The sequence below is a fragment of the Styela clava genome, chromosome 10 (assembly GCF_964204865.1).
Source record: "Styela clava chromosome 10, kaStyClav1.hap1.2, whole genome shotgun sequence".
Lineage (NCBI taxonomy): Eukaryota > Metazoa > Chordata > Ascidiacea > Stolidobranchia > Styelidae > Styela > Styela clava.
The window spans coordinates 16,085,653-16,101,963 of record NC_135259.1 but is presented as its reverse complement, the minus strand read 5'-3'; the positions used below and the strand labels follow the sequence as shown (position 1 = coordinate 16,101,963).

Sequence of the window (16,311 nt, the reverse complement as noted above, 5' to 3'; positions counted from 1 at the left end):
CGGTATTTCCAGGCAACTGTGACACATTTACAATAGTTACTGTTAGTTTCTAGGGACAAACCATAATTTAGACCAGGGGTCGGCAAACTACGGCCCGCGACGCTTCACTGAATTATATTAACAAACATCTGTATTGACTATTAAATTCTTTACGTGACAGAATTTGTTTTGAGACACTAAATTATATTATAACCCAACAAGTATATAAATCACAATCACTTGTTTAATGAGCCTATAACTGCCTCTAATCAGAAAAATGGCAACAGAACGTGAAACAGTTGATGCTGAGTGCAAATGGTTTAATGACGATGAAAATATTCAAATGATCAGTCTTTGCGTACTGCTTGAAATTTGACTGAAATCTATGTGAAAAAATGTGATTCATTGGCCGTTCATTCGGTTTTTAACTCTCTAAAAATATGTGCGGCCAATGACTTGCAACCTTCATTTTTGGCACGCGAACGACAAAAGTTTGCCGACCCCAGTGGTATTTAGAGAGTTACTTTAATTGTCAGATTCCTAATCCTATTTTTTTCAGACAAATTCATGCCGTGAAATAACGTTATCAAGCAATGAAGTATCTTGCCCTGGTTGGGAACGACTGCTTTAAATGATGCGCGTGGTTGCGATTTCATGCCCCTCCATGGCTTTTTTTGCGATTCCCGGGCTGCATACAACCTTGTTCGAAGCGACTTCTAATGAAAAAAAACTTGGGAGTGGATATAAAAAATTGGGAGTGCGGAAGAGACTTGTGTATGATTTTTTTCTCATTTTTATTCTGCGTTTCTGTCGTTGGTAAGTAAAAAATAATATCCCCCCAAAATAAAATTTTGACACCCGTGCTTATTTCTGGCGCTAGGTAGATGGTAGCCCTGCAGTTATATACCTTACATCATTGTCGGTACATCTTGAATTTGGAAAATCACCATTATCATACGCGAACTATCAAGCACGAATTCTGGCAACCATAAAAAAGGTAGTTCTGCCTCTCCAACATGACACAGAAATCACACGCGTTGACAGGATCGACGAAACCTCAATATTTTATCGACATTCAAATGGCTAATGAGTAAGTAGATGCGAAACTATAAATATGCTCTTCTGTCACTGACGTAGTAGTTCGAGATATCGTATTTTCAGTAACTTGCTTACGCTAACCTATACCACAAGCCTCGCTAAAAGATACCTTCTGAACGAAATAGAGATGCAATAACAATAATTAAAGGCAGTAATCCTATATTAAAAACTAATTAGTATATATTGCTTAGATAACCTGTACTCGTTATGTCATAATGCCTTATAACATCGAGGTGATATAAATTCATCTTACTTAAAATCTCAATCCAAAGATGTTTCGTATATGAACGGTAGTGGTATGCAATGATAAGTCCGATACAACTATGAGCAAATCGAGACAGATTACCTTGTGATGCTTGCGCGCACTGATGACACCAGTTTGGAGTTAGTCATTCTTCCTGCTTGTTTCATTTTTTAACTGTATACAATACGCTTCTGTTTTCTCTGTGCGTTGGCAGGTGCAGCAGCTACGTAAACGGTATAAATGACTCATGCTATATCAGAAATATTTCTTCCAATACAGCAGACGACGAACACCCAATATACCAGTACACTGTAACGACCTGATGAGACGTCATAGTCAAGTTTATTTTTTTCCATTCAGTAAAAAATAACATACGAAATTGACAAAATACAAAACTGAAAACACATTTTTACTGGGAAGGGGAAGTCGCGGGGAACCAGGAATGGTTATCGAGCAGCGACACCCGAGTTTCAATATCTAACTTAATTTGTAAGGAAATTACATTTTTAGAACACTTTTAATATGAATGAGCATGGCTTTGGCAGCTGAACCACATATAACATCCAAAAGACATGAAAGGTATATGAGACAGACGACGACATATATATATACCAGTATTTATGGTGGAGAAACAACATATATTGCCGTTACGACTCAAATCGGTTCAGAATGAATACCAGGGTGGGCACCATATGAACGACTCTGCTGACTGAAGGTGACCTCCATTCAGGTTGCCAGGCGCTCGGCTTATCCATCTTCGACCATGATAATCATCGTAATTAGTTTAATTTATTCGACACAGGAACGTTGCACGAGGTCTCGAAGAAGATTTTGTGCAACAGAACGGGGTTGTTGTGGTCGTTGCTGGTATCCAGTGGTTGAATAAAATTTGCATTTTTATCCCAAGGGCAGGAAAGGCGATAAGATGGCGAAACACGGCCTCACGCCCGATTAATAATCCATGTCGTGTATGGAGTTGGTTCGCGAGTTATTAAACGTGTCACAGCCGTGTCTTATGCCCACAAGTTCTTGCACATCCATCACTTTTATTGGATGCGAAGTGGCCTATGGGTTGTTCCACTGGTTGTGAAAAACTAAACCGCTTTTTTCGCAACTGATGGTCAAGCAGTTTTACAGTACTTGGAAGGAAAAAGTTACTAGGAAGCTATTTTATTTTCTAAATTTGTCCCTTGGGTCGTGGATTTTATCACCAATGTTTCCATAATTTACCAAATACCTATTTTTTTTTCCAAACCGCAGACAGGTGTGAAGAGTTTTTCTCAAATTTGTAAATGATTGTTTGAATAACCAGAAGTCTGATAAGACTAATCCCAACTCCGCCATAAATTCTGACGAGTATCCATAGTTTCTCAAAACACGCATTTCTGTCGGAATACCCACAGATGAATAATGTCAAATATTGCAGTTCGGAATTAGAATTTATTTTCTGAATACTACAAATACTCGATCTCACTAGCTTTTCATAACTGAAGGATTGTATTGGCTTTATAACATAAAAGATTTCGCTTATTAGGGATTTATTGTAGACAGTGCTGCTGCAACACGGAATTTTGTGCGCACCGAAGCCGTTCGGAAGCTCAGAAATATTTCAATGTCTGCTGATAGTACTGCGAGGACTGCTGGTTACCAATGAAACAATATTTCTACTGTAGCAGTACAGCAAGATGGTGTCTCAAAAATGTAGTGTCCCCACTCGTCCCTTCTTAACATATTTGTCAGACTGTTCTGAGTCTGGATTGATATATAATGTGGGAGTGACAAGTGATTATAATAAGCACATGAAGTAGGATTCATGTTCTGGGCTGGGATAGATAAACATTAGAGTATTTATAAGCAATTGAAGAGAGACATAACCAGGGGTTCGTAAAAATTTTGAGAAGTCATGATGGTGTAAACAAAATAGAAAAGAAATGAAAGAAAGTCAATGCCAGTTTTTGTGATTCGGATATCAAACTTCCATATATTAATCAGTGAACAATCAAAATGACATATCGATTACAATTGCATAAAAATACCAAATATAATTCATAAAGCAATAAGACAAAATCATAGAGTGTGCATACATTGGAACACTTCAGAACGTATAGATTTGAAAAACATCAGCAAAAAATTACCTAATAAGCTTCTCTTAAATAAAAAAGGCAAACAAAAGATACTAAATCAGAAAATTTTACAAATTACAGCACTTCTAGAAAAAATAACATAATGAATTTCTAATAAATCAGTGATATTTTTGTTATATCCGTTTTGATCAAATTTTCTGGGTACAGTAAGACAAAGATTTGTGCTCATAAGTGACACTTCCCAATAGACTTGCATATAACAGAAATTAACTTCTTTTCCTTTCCCAAATCGAGTATTTGAGAATATCTCTTTGTGAGGCCATATTCAGTAGCATGAACAAATAATTATAACAGATTGCATAAAAGCAGTTGTTCTGGATGAAGAACAATTGAATCTACATTGAAACAACACGATCTTACACACACAGAAGCATTATATCACTTATATGTTGCCCTGGTCAATGATATTTTTTAATGGAATTTTCTCAATGCAATGTCACTTGCTCGGACTCAAAAATAAAGAAGATTGATCTACGAGCAAGTCATGGTTGACCACTGAAAAAAAAATCGGGAATAATAAATTTAAATTGAAGGTATTTTGAAGAATAAGGTAAACTGTGCAGTGTGCACCATTTGCAACAAAGTCACAATTTATATCAATTGTCTCATAGTGAATTTGGCACATATATTAAGTTAGTTGTATATCATTGAATTGAATTACATTATATCAAATTAGTAATAGGTAGTTTTCTGGGAAGATATTCATTCGGCCTTTTTCTTCTTATACATTTTGCGACGCTTCGATGAAATCATGAATAAATCTTTCATGAGATTTCGTCCCAATATGTCGGATGCCGTCATTACACCACCTATGGCTGAAGCAACAATTCCACATGTAATCACATCTTGACCTGAATGAAAAGGATAATTAGAATAATGTCTTGCAACCTATAATATAGGGGATGTTCAATCTCAGAAACCAACAATAGCAATATCCTAAATAGATGTTTCGTTAATGATAGTCTTCCTTGTTTTTATCGGTAACAGTGAGAAATCCTAAATGAATATGGTTAAGTACCAACTAAAATTTTGGCATTCGCTCAGACACTTAGTTTTCAGTCAGTGCCATCAACATGGGTATGAATTGACTAATGGCTTATTAATACTTTTGTCTCTTGTTAGTGTGTTAGTTTTATAAAAGAAACGTCCCCAACTCCCAAATAAGCCGGGATAGACCAGGCAGAAATTAACTATCAGTACTTTTATAGAGCTGGTAGATGAATATTTTGAATCCGAATGATGGCCATGAACATATAAACCAGTTTGTACTTTGCAGGCACCAACTGGTGTAAATGATCCCAAAATAATCATAAATAATTTCGCAAGGGTATAGCATGGGAAGAATTTTTCTGGGTTTAAAGGTCGAGGAAACACACATTGTTCACTATTTCAATCGCAGTACAAAAAGAAGACGACAATGAATAGTTCGATATTCGTAAACAAAAAATTATAGCCTAATCATAGACATTTAAAGACAGTTTGAAGTACACAATAGCAAACAATTACAGTACCAGTGAGATATAATCCAGGGATGACAGTTTTGGGTCTCATGTCCATTGCAACATCGTATGAGAATCTTTCCATTGAATGATCAACTCCATATATCTCTCCTTTCGGTGATGAAATGTAATGACGATGGGTGATTGGTGTCCCAGTGTCAATGTATTCAACCTAAATAAAAGAATGGGATAATTCATATAATGAGATATATACAAGCATATAGTAATTACGATTTATGAACTCAACCTCTTATAATATATAAAATATTAATTTATACAGTCTTAATAAACTGCAGCATTCGTAAATAAGTATTCTCAGTAAGTAAGTAACATTGTCGGCATGTAAACAAGAGTGGTTTGGCGATCAACAGCTCGCCCACTAATTTTACAATCAACAAAATATTTTACATCAATGAGACACAGGAGGCCTAAAGAAATATTAATAATTGGCCTTCTGGGAGAAAACAACATCTTCAGATAAGGTGTTAAAATATTTTTATTCCTGTACCTTTCCTTCTAACTGTGGGAATAGTTGGGTGACTTGACTCCATATTCTATCTTGGAATGCTTGTTTCAAATTCTGATAAACAATCCCTCGCTTCATCACTCGGTCTTCTTTCCATTGTTTGAACCATTCCCAACTTGCAAATGTCACAATCACACAGACAGACTTGTCTGTAGAGTAAATAGTGTGAATTCACAGTAAGTATTCTTACAAAATAATTTATTTTTTAAAATACAATAGTCATATTTTCTGAAGCAAATCATAGTGCTGATACTTACATCCCTACTTATGAATGAGTGTGCATGCCCTGGTTTGAGCAAATTCACTCAAAAAAACTACCCGAATGATTTTCATGAACACATTCACATACACATTCCAAACTTCTCATCTTAATCCGCTAGCTACTTGCGCATTCTATTCGACAATAAAATAAAAAAGTTACCTGGGTGTCTGTCTTGCCAAGTAGAATCTTTAGTCGATGGGAAAGAAACAAATAAGATAGGGACATCAACATTAGCTGCATCTTCTTTGGATAAACTGAGGTATTCCATTACAGACCTTGAAAAATAGTTGAAAATTAGACATTGTGACTTGTTTTGGTAGGTTTAGTGACAAAATCCAAGTGAACGCAGGTGACAACAGAAATTAAATTTAATATAATAATTTTCTATTGATTTTGGAGTCAAATTTCGAAAGTTTTGAGATTGGAGTTGCTTGTGAATTTCCCCAATTCCACAACCCTGTTCATAACCGTATATTCGATATATAATATAATACTCACTTCTCTGGTGTTGTAGTTGTAAACGTCCAATAGTTTCTTTTCTTCAATCCTAATTCTTCAGCTGTTCCCTTCAAACCTACAAGTACTTGCAAACAACTAAATCCATGACCGACTTTATTTTGAATCGACTTTAAACCTGAAAAAGAAATCCAAAAATTAATATCTTTGAGCCATGAATCATATAGATAGATTATTAAAGAAAGAGATAGAAAAGAAATATAAATCTATTCAAGCACCTGAGACAGGATTGCCTAGTTATAGGAACAGTGGTTTTTAAACTTTATCAGTTTGGGACCAAAAAAAAGAATTTCAAAACAAATCGTGCTGTATAATCGGCGAACTTTTACAATATGCGAATGGCGACTGATGGCTTTGAAAGATTGTATAGCTTCCATGCATAAACTACTAAACACACTTGCTCTCCTCTTATCTCCAAGATAAGGCTGTGAAACGCTTACTGCACACAATTGGGAACCAGTGGACTTAGGTTAGTTTTAAGATTAAAGTTCATAATTTTTTTATATTCCTAGTGGTCAAATTCACACACCCCTCAGTGGTATAGGCCGAGCAAAAGTATAATAACATGTAATATACAAACCTAATTTTTGGCACATGTCACGAGGTATGAGTCTGTTGTATGTATTATAAGCACCGGCATTCGACACAACAATAGGAGCAAATATTTCGTGCTCTTGATCATTCTTCTTCACACAAACACCTGAAACACAAGTAAATTTATTAATATTTATGCAAGGAGTATTATCATAATGGTGAACAGTTCTGTATGAATACTGTACTGAATACTTGTATATATTAACTTACTACCTCTCAATATTAACATTTTTTTTTGGTGAGTGCCTTTTTCGAATGACCGATTGAAATGCATGCAATGTTTTATCACTTTCAGATGTCAGATAAAGCCCACTCTCATATAGTTGTGTGATAAATGAAAGTATCTTTGAATCAAAATCCTAACAGAGCCCCAATGGTCACCAGGAATCAACATACTTTTCATCATTACAGTCGGGAGTCTCAATCAAGTAGTATTTTCGATGAAATAGAGTTTGTGTAAAATTTTCCCGTCACCATAGTCCCAGCCATTTTTGTATTTATACGCACGCATCATTACCAATGACTGATTTGTCCATGTAACACAATTACACAAAACTAAAACCCACACTGGTTACATTGCTTCTAAAAAAGTTGTTCAAAATTTGATAAAAGAAAAGATTAATAAATTACCAATAGCTCTGTCATCTTTGAAGATCACTCTTGATACAGGAGCACGGACCAGAACAGCACCGCCGCTACGAAGAATAGCTGGAATCATAGTGTACGCAAGCTCACTAGCACCACCTCGTGGATAATAGCTTGCATGGTAGAAATGATACATCAGCATAGCGTGCATAAAGAAAGGAGTCCTTGACGGCACAGTAGCTGAAAAGTAACAAATAACATATATTAGTTCAGTACATTGGAGTTGTATACAACGAAACGCAGTTAATAGGCCGGCTTGATAATAATATGCTGAACCACACCCTGTCATCCGGTTATCAGTCCATGTCTAGTAAGTAATGAATTAACCGAGTTATTTGTTTCAAATGCATAGACTTGATGGCCGATGAAGTCGTAACTGACCAGCGATTACATGAACCACCACACGATCCAAGAGTTCAGCAATATTCTTGCACTGAATATGCCCTACAGGATTCGAACCTGCAAACCTGTGCAGGATAATCAGAGGTTGGATGGCAAGCATGTTTCTCACACTTGGCACAATGTACCAACTGCTAATGCTAAAAAAACAAGACTTTGAATACCTATTTTAATTTACAGTTTTCAAATAGCATTCAATCTGAATTTTTTCAAATGAAGACATCCAAATTGTGAATGTGAATATTCACTGAAAATTAATCCAACAAGTAAAATAGACTACTTAATCAAGCGATGCGAATATGCGATATCGAGCTCTGCTATTCCAAATTAAAATACATCAAGGTTAATTCTATATTACAATTTTCAAGAATATCATTCAAACTTCATTGATGACAACAAGGCACCAATAAAAAAATCAACCAAAAAAAAAGCAAATCATAGCAGAAGGAACAACTTACCATAATCACCAAAACAGTACGTAAATACAGTTTTTAATTCATTGTTATCAGTCAATCTATCAACAACTTCTTTCACCGTAACTCGGGAATATTCATCAAATCTGTAAACATAACAACAGAGCATTGCTCATATATATGGACATGAAGGTGGCATTGAAAAGGTCCTTAAAAAACTTGCATGTGTATCATATCAAAAAATGGTACTCCCGTCACCAGAGTATTTTCAACAAGATGCCGAACACTGGAATGTAGTATATGTATCAGGGCAGGGTTAGGCCATAATTTCAGGTATAATTATTACGGGAGTCACTTGGCTAGTCCCCGAACTCGTAATAGAACTAAAATAAGGAAAATTGGAATAAAATTTATGGCCTGATCCTAACCTGGTAAACATACTATAATCAAGTGTCCACCATCTTGTTGCACATACTACGGGAGCGCCCCAAACTCTGTATTAATAACTCACCCGAAACTCCAAAACTTGTACAGTTTGAGTGTGATGAGAAGTTTCAGAATCCACTTTGGGAACACTTTTAACATCATAAAGCCGAGAATAGATTTTGCACATTTCTGCATTCAAAAAGATTAAAAACAAAAATTTTGAGTTATATCGCAAGGCCACAGTAGTCATTTGACCTTCATGCTGAGAACCACTCTCATGTTTTTAAATATTATAACTTTGAATGTAAGCACTCAATTACATTTTTACTAGTCTAACAATTTTTGGCTTCCAAGCAAAGTAACTAAAAATTGTTTTTAAATGACTCTGTATTGAAGTGATGATGATATAATACCTTCGTCAAATCCATGAATTCACGAATAGCTTTTTCTTCTCCAGGAAAATGCTCGATCAATCTTTGTTCGTAATCCCCTTTTCCACTACATAGATTGTAATATTTGAAAGTTCCATCTGTAAGAATTATGTTAGGTTTTAAAAGGACTTCCACTTCCAGTTAGCATTAGCAGTGACTACATAATGCTACTGATATATAAGGAGGTATTGTATTTGAACGTATTTACATTTTCCCAGTTCAACATTACGCACCCAATTGGTTGTGTCAAATGTTTCAACCTCAGGTCATTGCCCCACAAAATAAATGAAATCTGAAATGAATTACACATATGATATTCTGCAAAGTTATTTTACAATAAAATATGATTTAAATATAATATATCTGAATTCGGTATGTACAAACATTTTGCTATAGCCATTTACAATATTTATTCTTATTTCAAAGCAAAAATATAGAACATCAAAACATTTGGGTACAGACAACCAACTCTGATATCACTAACAAAGATGAGAAAACAAATCAAGTTTCCATACCTGGCTGTTTGATAACAACAGAATCAAAATCTTTGTCCAAAGTTTCCCAAACTAATTGTCCGTCACTGAGAATATCAAACATTGAATGTCCAAGAGTGCCAGGATGTACTTGTCCAATGTAGTGGAGACCTATGTGAAATGGTCAAAATGAATTTTTGAATAATACTAGAAATTAATTAGCTGCAAAATCATTTATTCAAAAACACTTATCCAAAAATAAAATGCTTTTGACAATGTGTCTATTAATATCTATTTTCAAGAAGAATTTTTGCAATTAGTCATATACGGTACTTCGTTTTCTGAAAGATGCATACCAGCAAATGACAACGAAATATACGGCTCTTTTTTAATATTCGAATTTTGTCACAAGTTTCAGAAGGTTGAAGTCTACCAGTCGTAACCTGCATGATTTCTCAGCAATAATACAAAACTTTCTAATTTTATATAACATTCAAATTCAATATCAATAGGCACAGAAAAGTGCTCAAATGCCAAAATGAAAATTATTCCTATCAAATGGGTTAGCAAAAGCAACAATAGTATGGGTGATAAACATCCTATATTGAAATATTTACGCATAAATAACATAAATTCAGTCATTTTGTATTAAATTCACAAGTAGTGAAGAAATGACAAAAAAATGTTATATACACTACCAATGTCAAATTCAAATCCTTTTTCTTCATATGTGTGAGTACAACCACCTGCTCTATCATGTTGTTCCAACACAAGAACCTTCTTCCCTGCACGAGCGAGAGATGCCGCACAAGACAATCCACCTAATCCACTTCCTACAACAATGGCATCAAGATTTTTAGGAACTCTGTCAAGTTTGAATCCTGGAAATAAGAAGTGTGGTTAATGTATATAAAATTGACAGAGACACACGAAGAAAAAGTCTTTTACTGGGCAGGCAGTGTACCTGCAATTTTGCCGACCATTTTCTAAAATTGTTGTTATTATTATTGAAAATATTGCTGCGGTTGAAAACCTGCTTTTTCTTCCCAACTAATGAAACAATGGATTTCAAAGTTTAATGGTACGCAAAATCAAGATGGTAAAAGCAGTGGCGCAACCAGCGGGGGGGTTACGGGGGTCGTGTCCCCCCCGTTTGAATTTCGTTTTTTTTTATTATTGTTCTATGTTAAAACAACGTCGTTCCACGGTCATAACAATCCGGTGAAAACTACTTTTTTCCAGTGCTTTATCACCTCGACGTAATTTAACAACGCCCGACTTCAATCATACCTTTTTGCTGATAGTTACGTAATAATCGCTAACCCCGCGTATATGTTTGTATTCGAAAATGAGATATGTTATCTCAAAAAAGTAGAAATCGCGCGCTGTCGATGCGAATTGAAAGCGACAATAGCATAATGCTATCTCTCTCTCTCTTGTGACGAATACTCTCGTGCTTCATCATCTTGACGCAATGTAACGCCGCCCGTCTTCATGTTATAATAATGCAGTAGAAACTCTGAAAATCTGGATACGAAAATTATTTTCGGAAAAATATTGCTTCGAATAACCTAAGATTTTCTACATATGAAAGGCCGAAAACCGAAAACGCCGTAAACATCCTACCGCCCCCGTCCACGTTCTGATTTAAAAACATTCCACAATTATTTCATTTTTTATCGCAATCGAAATCAGCCATGTGTGGCACGGCAATAACTAACAGTCGTCGTGAAAGGTTTTCAATAAACTCTGACTTGAAGTGCTTATAAGACGTCGAGGACGTTTTTGGTTGAAAATTTTTTACATTTGTTATCGTATATTTCAATTTGGTCAAATTTTTTAATTTCTTACAATCTATAAAATAGCTTCTAAATATTATTTGGTTTCTATCGGAGATTTTATCGTTATCCCGAGTCCTGACGTCGTTGATAACAATATCGTTCATTTTAAGTTGGAGGTATTGGTTTATAATCAAAAAATTATAACACATAACATGAAAAATTTAAATCAACGCTGACTCAAAAAGTAAAACACGTTTTTCCATCTTCATCTCTATTATTGGCGGACGGAAATTTGGAAATCGGGTTTAACTAATTTGATTATGATGACGATGGTAAACAAAAGTACACAAACATACCATACCGTTCTTAGTTTTTAGTCGTTATTTCTCTGTCCTTTCTTCTTTCTATGTGCATATTAAGACCATAAAACGTGTTTTATTATTGAATTCTGCGCTGATTTGAATATTTCATGTCGGCTGTTATGTATTTTTGTTTGTAAATGAATACCGCTAACTTTAACTGAACTGATGTTGTTATCAATGCCGGATGCCGACGAAATCCGCGATAGATATTAAATACTATTTAAGAGCTATTTTATACGCGCTAAATTAGAAGAAATGAAAAAATTTCCTGTTATGTTCGGTCACTATCGAAACTGAGGATGAAAACAACTAATTAAGACACAATTTGCCGAGGACGCCTAAACCATCTCGACTAAGTTAAAATACCCGATAAGAAAATATTTTCAATCAAAAACGTCCTCGAAGTCTTATAAGTTCTTCAAGTCGGCGTTTATCGAAATTCTTTCATGTCAGCTGTAATATATTGCCGAACCACACATGGACGACGACGCCTAGGATATGTGCGCCATATTTGGGATTATTATAAACACGAAAAAACAGTATTTGAAGTTTGCGATATTTGAATTTGAATTCGATTTGGACATCCCCGCATTAAATTAGTCAGTTTTTAGTTGTGTTTCCAAAAATTAGTTGTAAATCAATTATTTTAATTGTCATTATGTCTTCCGGTGAGCTTCAGTTTAGTTTAGAATTTTTCCGGGGTTAGGGTCGGGAAAAGGTCCATTCGCAAGAAGTGCATTTTGTTTTTAGTCTTGACGAATTCACCCAACGAGCAAGGTGCGGCACGAGGGAAACACTGGAATTTATTCAAGCCGTGTTTCACTATCCACGAGGCGCAAAGCGAGGAAAACGTTGAAAATAATTAACAGCTTTTCGTTAGCAATTCGCTGGAATGTAATGAACGGCGTTTTGCTACCCACGAGGTGCAAGACATAGCGAAGCGCCGTTAATGAACGAGTGCAAAGTAAGCGAAAGGCTGGGATTTAATCGATGGCGTTTCCCTTTTAACCATGAGCAATTTATCTAGGTCAGCGGGGCGACACCTAGTGGCGTTGCGACTTACGTCGTGGTTGCACTGTGTAAATTCTGGTCGGACCCCCCCGTTGAAAACGGCCTGGTTGCGCCACTGGGTAAAAGGCCTCATATTTCACCAAAAATCTCGCCATTTTATTTAAATTCATGAGAATGTTTCCACATTAGGCTATTGTGACCATATATTTAGCAAAATGTTAACTTTTCATCTTAGTTTGGTTGGTGTATGAATCCCATTCTTTCGATCCAGGGAAAGCTGTTAAGTATATTAATATGAGCTTGAGATATGGCTGTGGAATTGATACCTTGAATCGGTGCCATATTCCCAACTCTTGGAGTCTGGAAACGAAATTTTGAATTTTCCAGAGTTAGACAAACAAATGGCATTGTCCGAAGTCAACTAAGAAAGCATTAAATTGAGTCAAAATTGTTGTCATCCTGAAGTCAGAAATTAATGTTTTTTTTAAATGTCTTGGAATTACGAGCTGGGTGTTAATTTCCCCAGACTTCACAATAAACATAATTTGATGTTTTCACGTTTATAGCCTTTCTCAGAGCAGTGGCATGATGGCATGGCATGAACAACCACAGTAAGAAAGACAATAACAATTCTTAAAAATGGAATGTGAAAAGTATTTAATACCATTTTTAATAACTTGATCTCGTCTCTTCTGGTTGGTTTCTATTGGTTCTGGATCCCGAATATAATTTTCAGTAAATGGACTGCTCGATGATTTTCTGTTCCAATAAAAATAAACGACCAAAGCGGAAGAGATGAATCCAAGCAATGCAGCAATCATGATAGAGGGATCTGAAGAAATTAGAACCTTGTGGAACCATTAAAACCATAGTGATAATATAAGAAAAGGTAATAATATAACTTTCTAGCATCAGTAATCAGTAATTTATTTTTTCACCATTCTAAAGCACACAATGTGAATACACAATACAAGAAATAGGAAATATGGTACTTTAGGGCGAAGGGAGGCGCGAGACACCAAGACTGGTGATCGAGCAGCGACACCCATGACAAGTCTAACAGTAATAGATAAATAACAGTAATATATAAATCAAACAAACAATAAATATTAGAACAGGTTTGCGTTAAAGTAAGTCGAGGCGACCTGCATACCCAAAAGACACCCGATCCAAGGAGAAACGGATAACGACTCCGAGCACCGTCTTGTTAGTAACCATGGCAACGTCAGCGAAATCTTATACTGCAGAATACAGACACTGCCTGAGTTGAGCTTGAATTCATATTTATCCCGCGAGGGGAAGCCGATAACTTGGCATATTTATATTATTATAAAATAGTTTTGTTTGTCGCAGTTAGGGATACGAGAGTGTGTAAACAAGTGGAAGTATAGTGGTAAGGTGCTTTGGTGCCGGAGACGTCGTGTGAAGAGGGAAGAGCCTAAGGACCCAACCTGACGGTTAAAGGTAAAAAATAATAAAATTTAATTGGCGATTGAAAATAATCGACAAAATAAATAAATGTGGAAGTAAATAGTATTGCTAGTTAGACAAAATATGTACACAAAGAAACTAGTATATTAGAAAATTTTAGTCCATCATTGAAAACATGAATGCAGTAAACACTTTACGGTATCGGTACCCAAGCAAACAGTATATGGAAAAGACATAAATTTAGTAAGTTGCAATATCATTAAAATTTTGAAATTGGTGAGTATACTGGCACTTGACAAAGACATAAAGGATAGCTAAGTATTTGTACACAATCTGAGACCAAAATTATGGATCATGGGTGAAGTGACCCACCGGTATAGACTACCGGTATGGTTTGGATCCAAGATAACCCGTCTGAGCGGCTGAGCCTGATGTTGGCAAGATGAATAGTTTGGTTATTGTATGAGTGGCACATGGCTGTGCACTGACACGGTGGGGGAAATAACAAGTTCAATATTTACAGAGTCTCTATCTATTTCAGTTACTGTGGATTTTTGGGAAGTCAAGTGTTGAGCTGACAATGACAAGGGGTGGAGGGTGTCAGCACATCAAACAGATGTGGTGACCCGAGACAGGTAAGATGAAAGCATGACCTTCTTATATTTTATTTTAAAAGAGACATATGTGCTTTCACGTAAACTTTGTGGAATACTATTCCATATTATGACACCTTTGTATTTCAGGGAATTTTGAGATTTGCTCAGTGAAAAGCGAGGTACAAAAAAATTGGACTTGGTTGAAGAGCGAGTGTTGTGTTCATGCACAGAGGTAAGCGAAACAAAATAATTGTCGAAAGCTGTGGGCAAGTGGTTGTTTTGAAATTGGTGCATAACTTTGGAGATCTCTAGAGTGTGAATGTCAGATAGTTTTAACACCCTTGTTTTATGGTATAGGGTGTTTAGGTTTGTACGAATAGATGCTCTAGAGAGGGTTCTAACAGCTTTATTCTGTAAGATCTCCAATTTATGAATGTTAGTTTGCGCTGCTGAGCCCCAAGCGGTTATGGCATATTGTATGTGGGATTGAAAGAGAGCAAAGTAGACAGTTCGCATCACCATCAATCAGTCAATCATGTTATTGTAATTGTATAATTGTCTTTTTATTTAAATCACATCAAATTTTCAGTAGGTCTACTGTACGGTACCAGTAGAGAGAGATAGAAAGATTTATTTTTTCGGCAACCAAAATAAAATAACAGTCAACGTAATAATAATAATAGGTAATAAACAAGTTTGATATAGACAGGAGGGAGTGATACGACCAGACGGTCATCAAAGTCAACTACCCTCCTTCAAGCTCTTATGTTTAAGATTCACAGTTTCAGATGACTAAATATTAGGGTTTAACATTTCAGAACTTAAAATTATATTCTCAAAATAAAATTGGGGAGGGGAATGGTACGGTACCTATTCCACCAAATGACAAATGTATTTGATAATTAAAATTTAACAATGAGTACAACGAACGTAACTTACCAGAAAAACTGGAAAGTTCCATCAATTCAACCTTCATGATTCCAGGATTCAGGGATTGGAAAAGCAATGGATTTGTCTGCAAGCGTCTGTGTCGTGTGTCTGCTCTGCAGTCTGCGCGAAAATGTTTGAACAGCACAGACCTTGCGCGACTCCAACAGTAATCGTCGAAGGCCGCTAGAGGTCGGAAATCGCAGATTCGCGCTGCAAGAGGTTTTGGTGTATTTTGCAGATACGTCTGCAGATTTAGCGCCCAATTATCGTTTTAATATGTTTGTAAGTGGATGTTAGGGACTTAGCAGCTGATAAACATCATTGGATTTTATACCTAACAAATGTCACTCCAACGACTAAGCGTAGATATCTCGGACTGCCGTTTTTAGGGTTACCGTACCGGTGATTCTGTTCGGCAGCGAGGTGCAGTCGCACAGCTATACGGTAATGCACAGATTTGGTAATATTTGACCTTTTTTTATACATCCAAACATTTTACTCTAATCTTTATGTGGCCATATATTCTTATAATCTGTATATACTGATATTTA

At 35.9% G+C, this 16,311-nt stretch overlaps 1 protein-coding gene and 1 long non-coding RNA gene across 3 annotated transcripts; one reads left to right on the top strand and one right to left on the bottom strand.

Moving 5' to 3' along the window:
* Positions 1 to 3,944: 3,944 nt before the first annotated feature.
* LOC120338082 (all-trans-retinol 13,14-reductase-like) lies at positions 3,945 to 16,156 on the bottom strand. Of its 2 annotated transcripts, none has more exons than XM_039406016.2 (14): positions 15,770 to 16,156; positions 13,468 to 13,651; positions 10,348 to 10,530; positions 9,692 to 9,820; positions 9,159 to 9,274; positions 8,831 to 8,934; positions 8,365 to 8,465; positions 7,493 to 7,687; positions 6,849 to 6,968; positions 6,251 to 6,386; positions 5,912 to 6,027; positions 5,473 to 5,639; positions 4,977 to 5,136; positions 3,945 to 4,316 (listed from the first exon to the last, which is right to left on the bottom strand). In XM_039406016.2, the coding sequence occupies exons 2-14, from the start codon at positions 13,622 to 13,624 to the stop codon at positions 4,168 to 4,170; spliced, it is 1,833 nt and encodes a 610-aa protein (XP_039261950.2). In that variant the 5' UTR covers positions 13,625 to 13,651; positions 15,770 to 16,156; the 3' UTR covers positions 3,945 to 4,167. The 2 variants fall into 2 exon arrangements, with proteins under 2 accessions (XP_039261950.2, XP_039261949.2); XM_039406015.2 differs by having other exon boundaries at positions 13,468 to 13,635; positions 15,770 to 16,154.
* On the top strand, positions 13,669 to 15,743 carry LOC120339442 (uncharacterized). Its single transcript, XR_013478041.1, has 3 exons — positions 13,669 to 14,267; positions 14,776 to 14,869; positions 14,978 to 15,743. It is a non-coding gene; the product is annotated as an uncharacterized LOC120339442 (long non-coding RNA).
* Positions 16,157 to 16,311: the final 155 nt, after the last annotated feature.

Coding starts and splice junctions, on each gene's coding strand:
- LOC120338082 (XM_039406015.2), bottom strand. CDS start 15,806: ATGAAGGTTGAATTGATGGAACTTTCCAGTTTTTCTG. Junction 10,531..13,467: donor AGATCAAGTTATTAAAAATG/GTATTAAATACT, acceptor TCTTATTTCCAG/GATTCAAACTTGACAGAGTT. Junction 8,466..8,830: donor TACAAGTTTTGGAGTTTCGG/GTGAGTTATTAA, acceptor TTATGTTTACAG/ATTTGATGAATATTCCCGAG.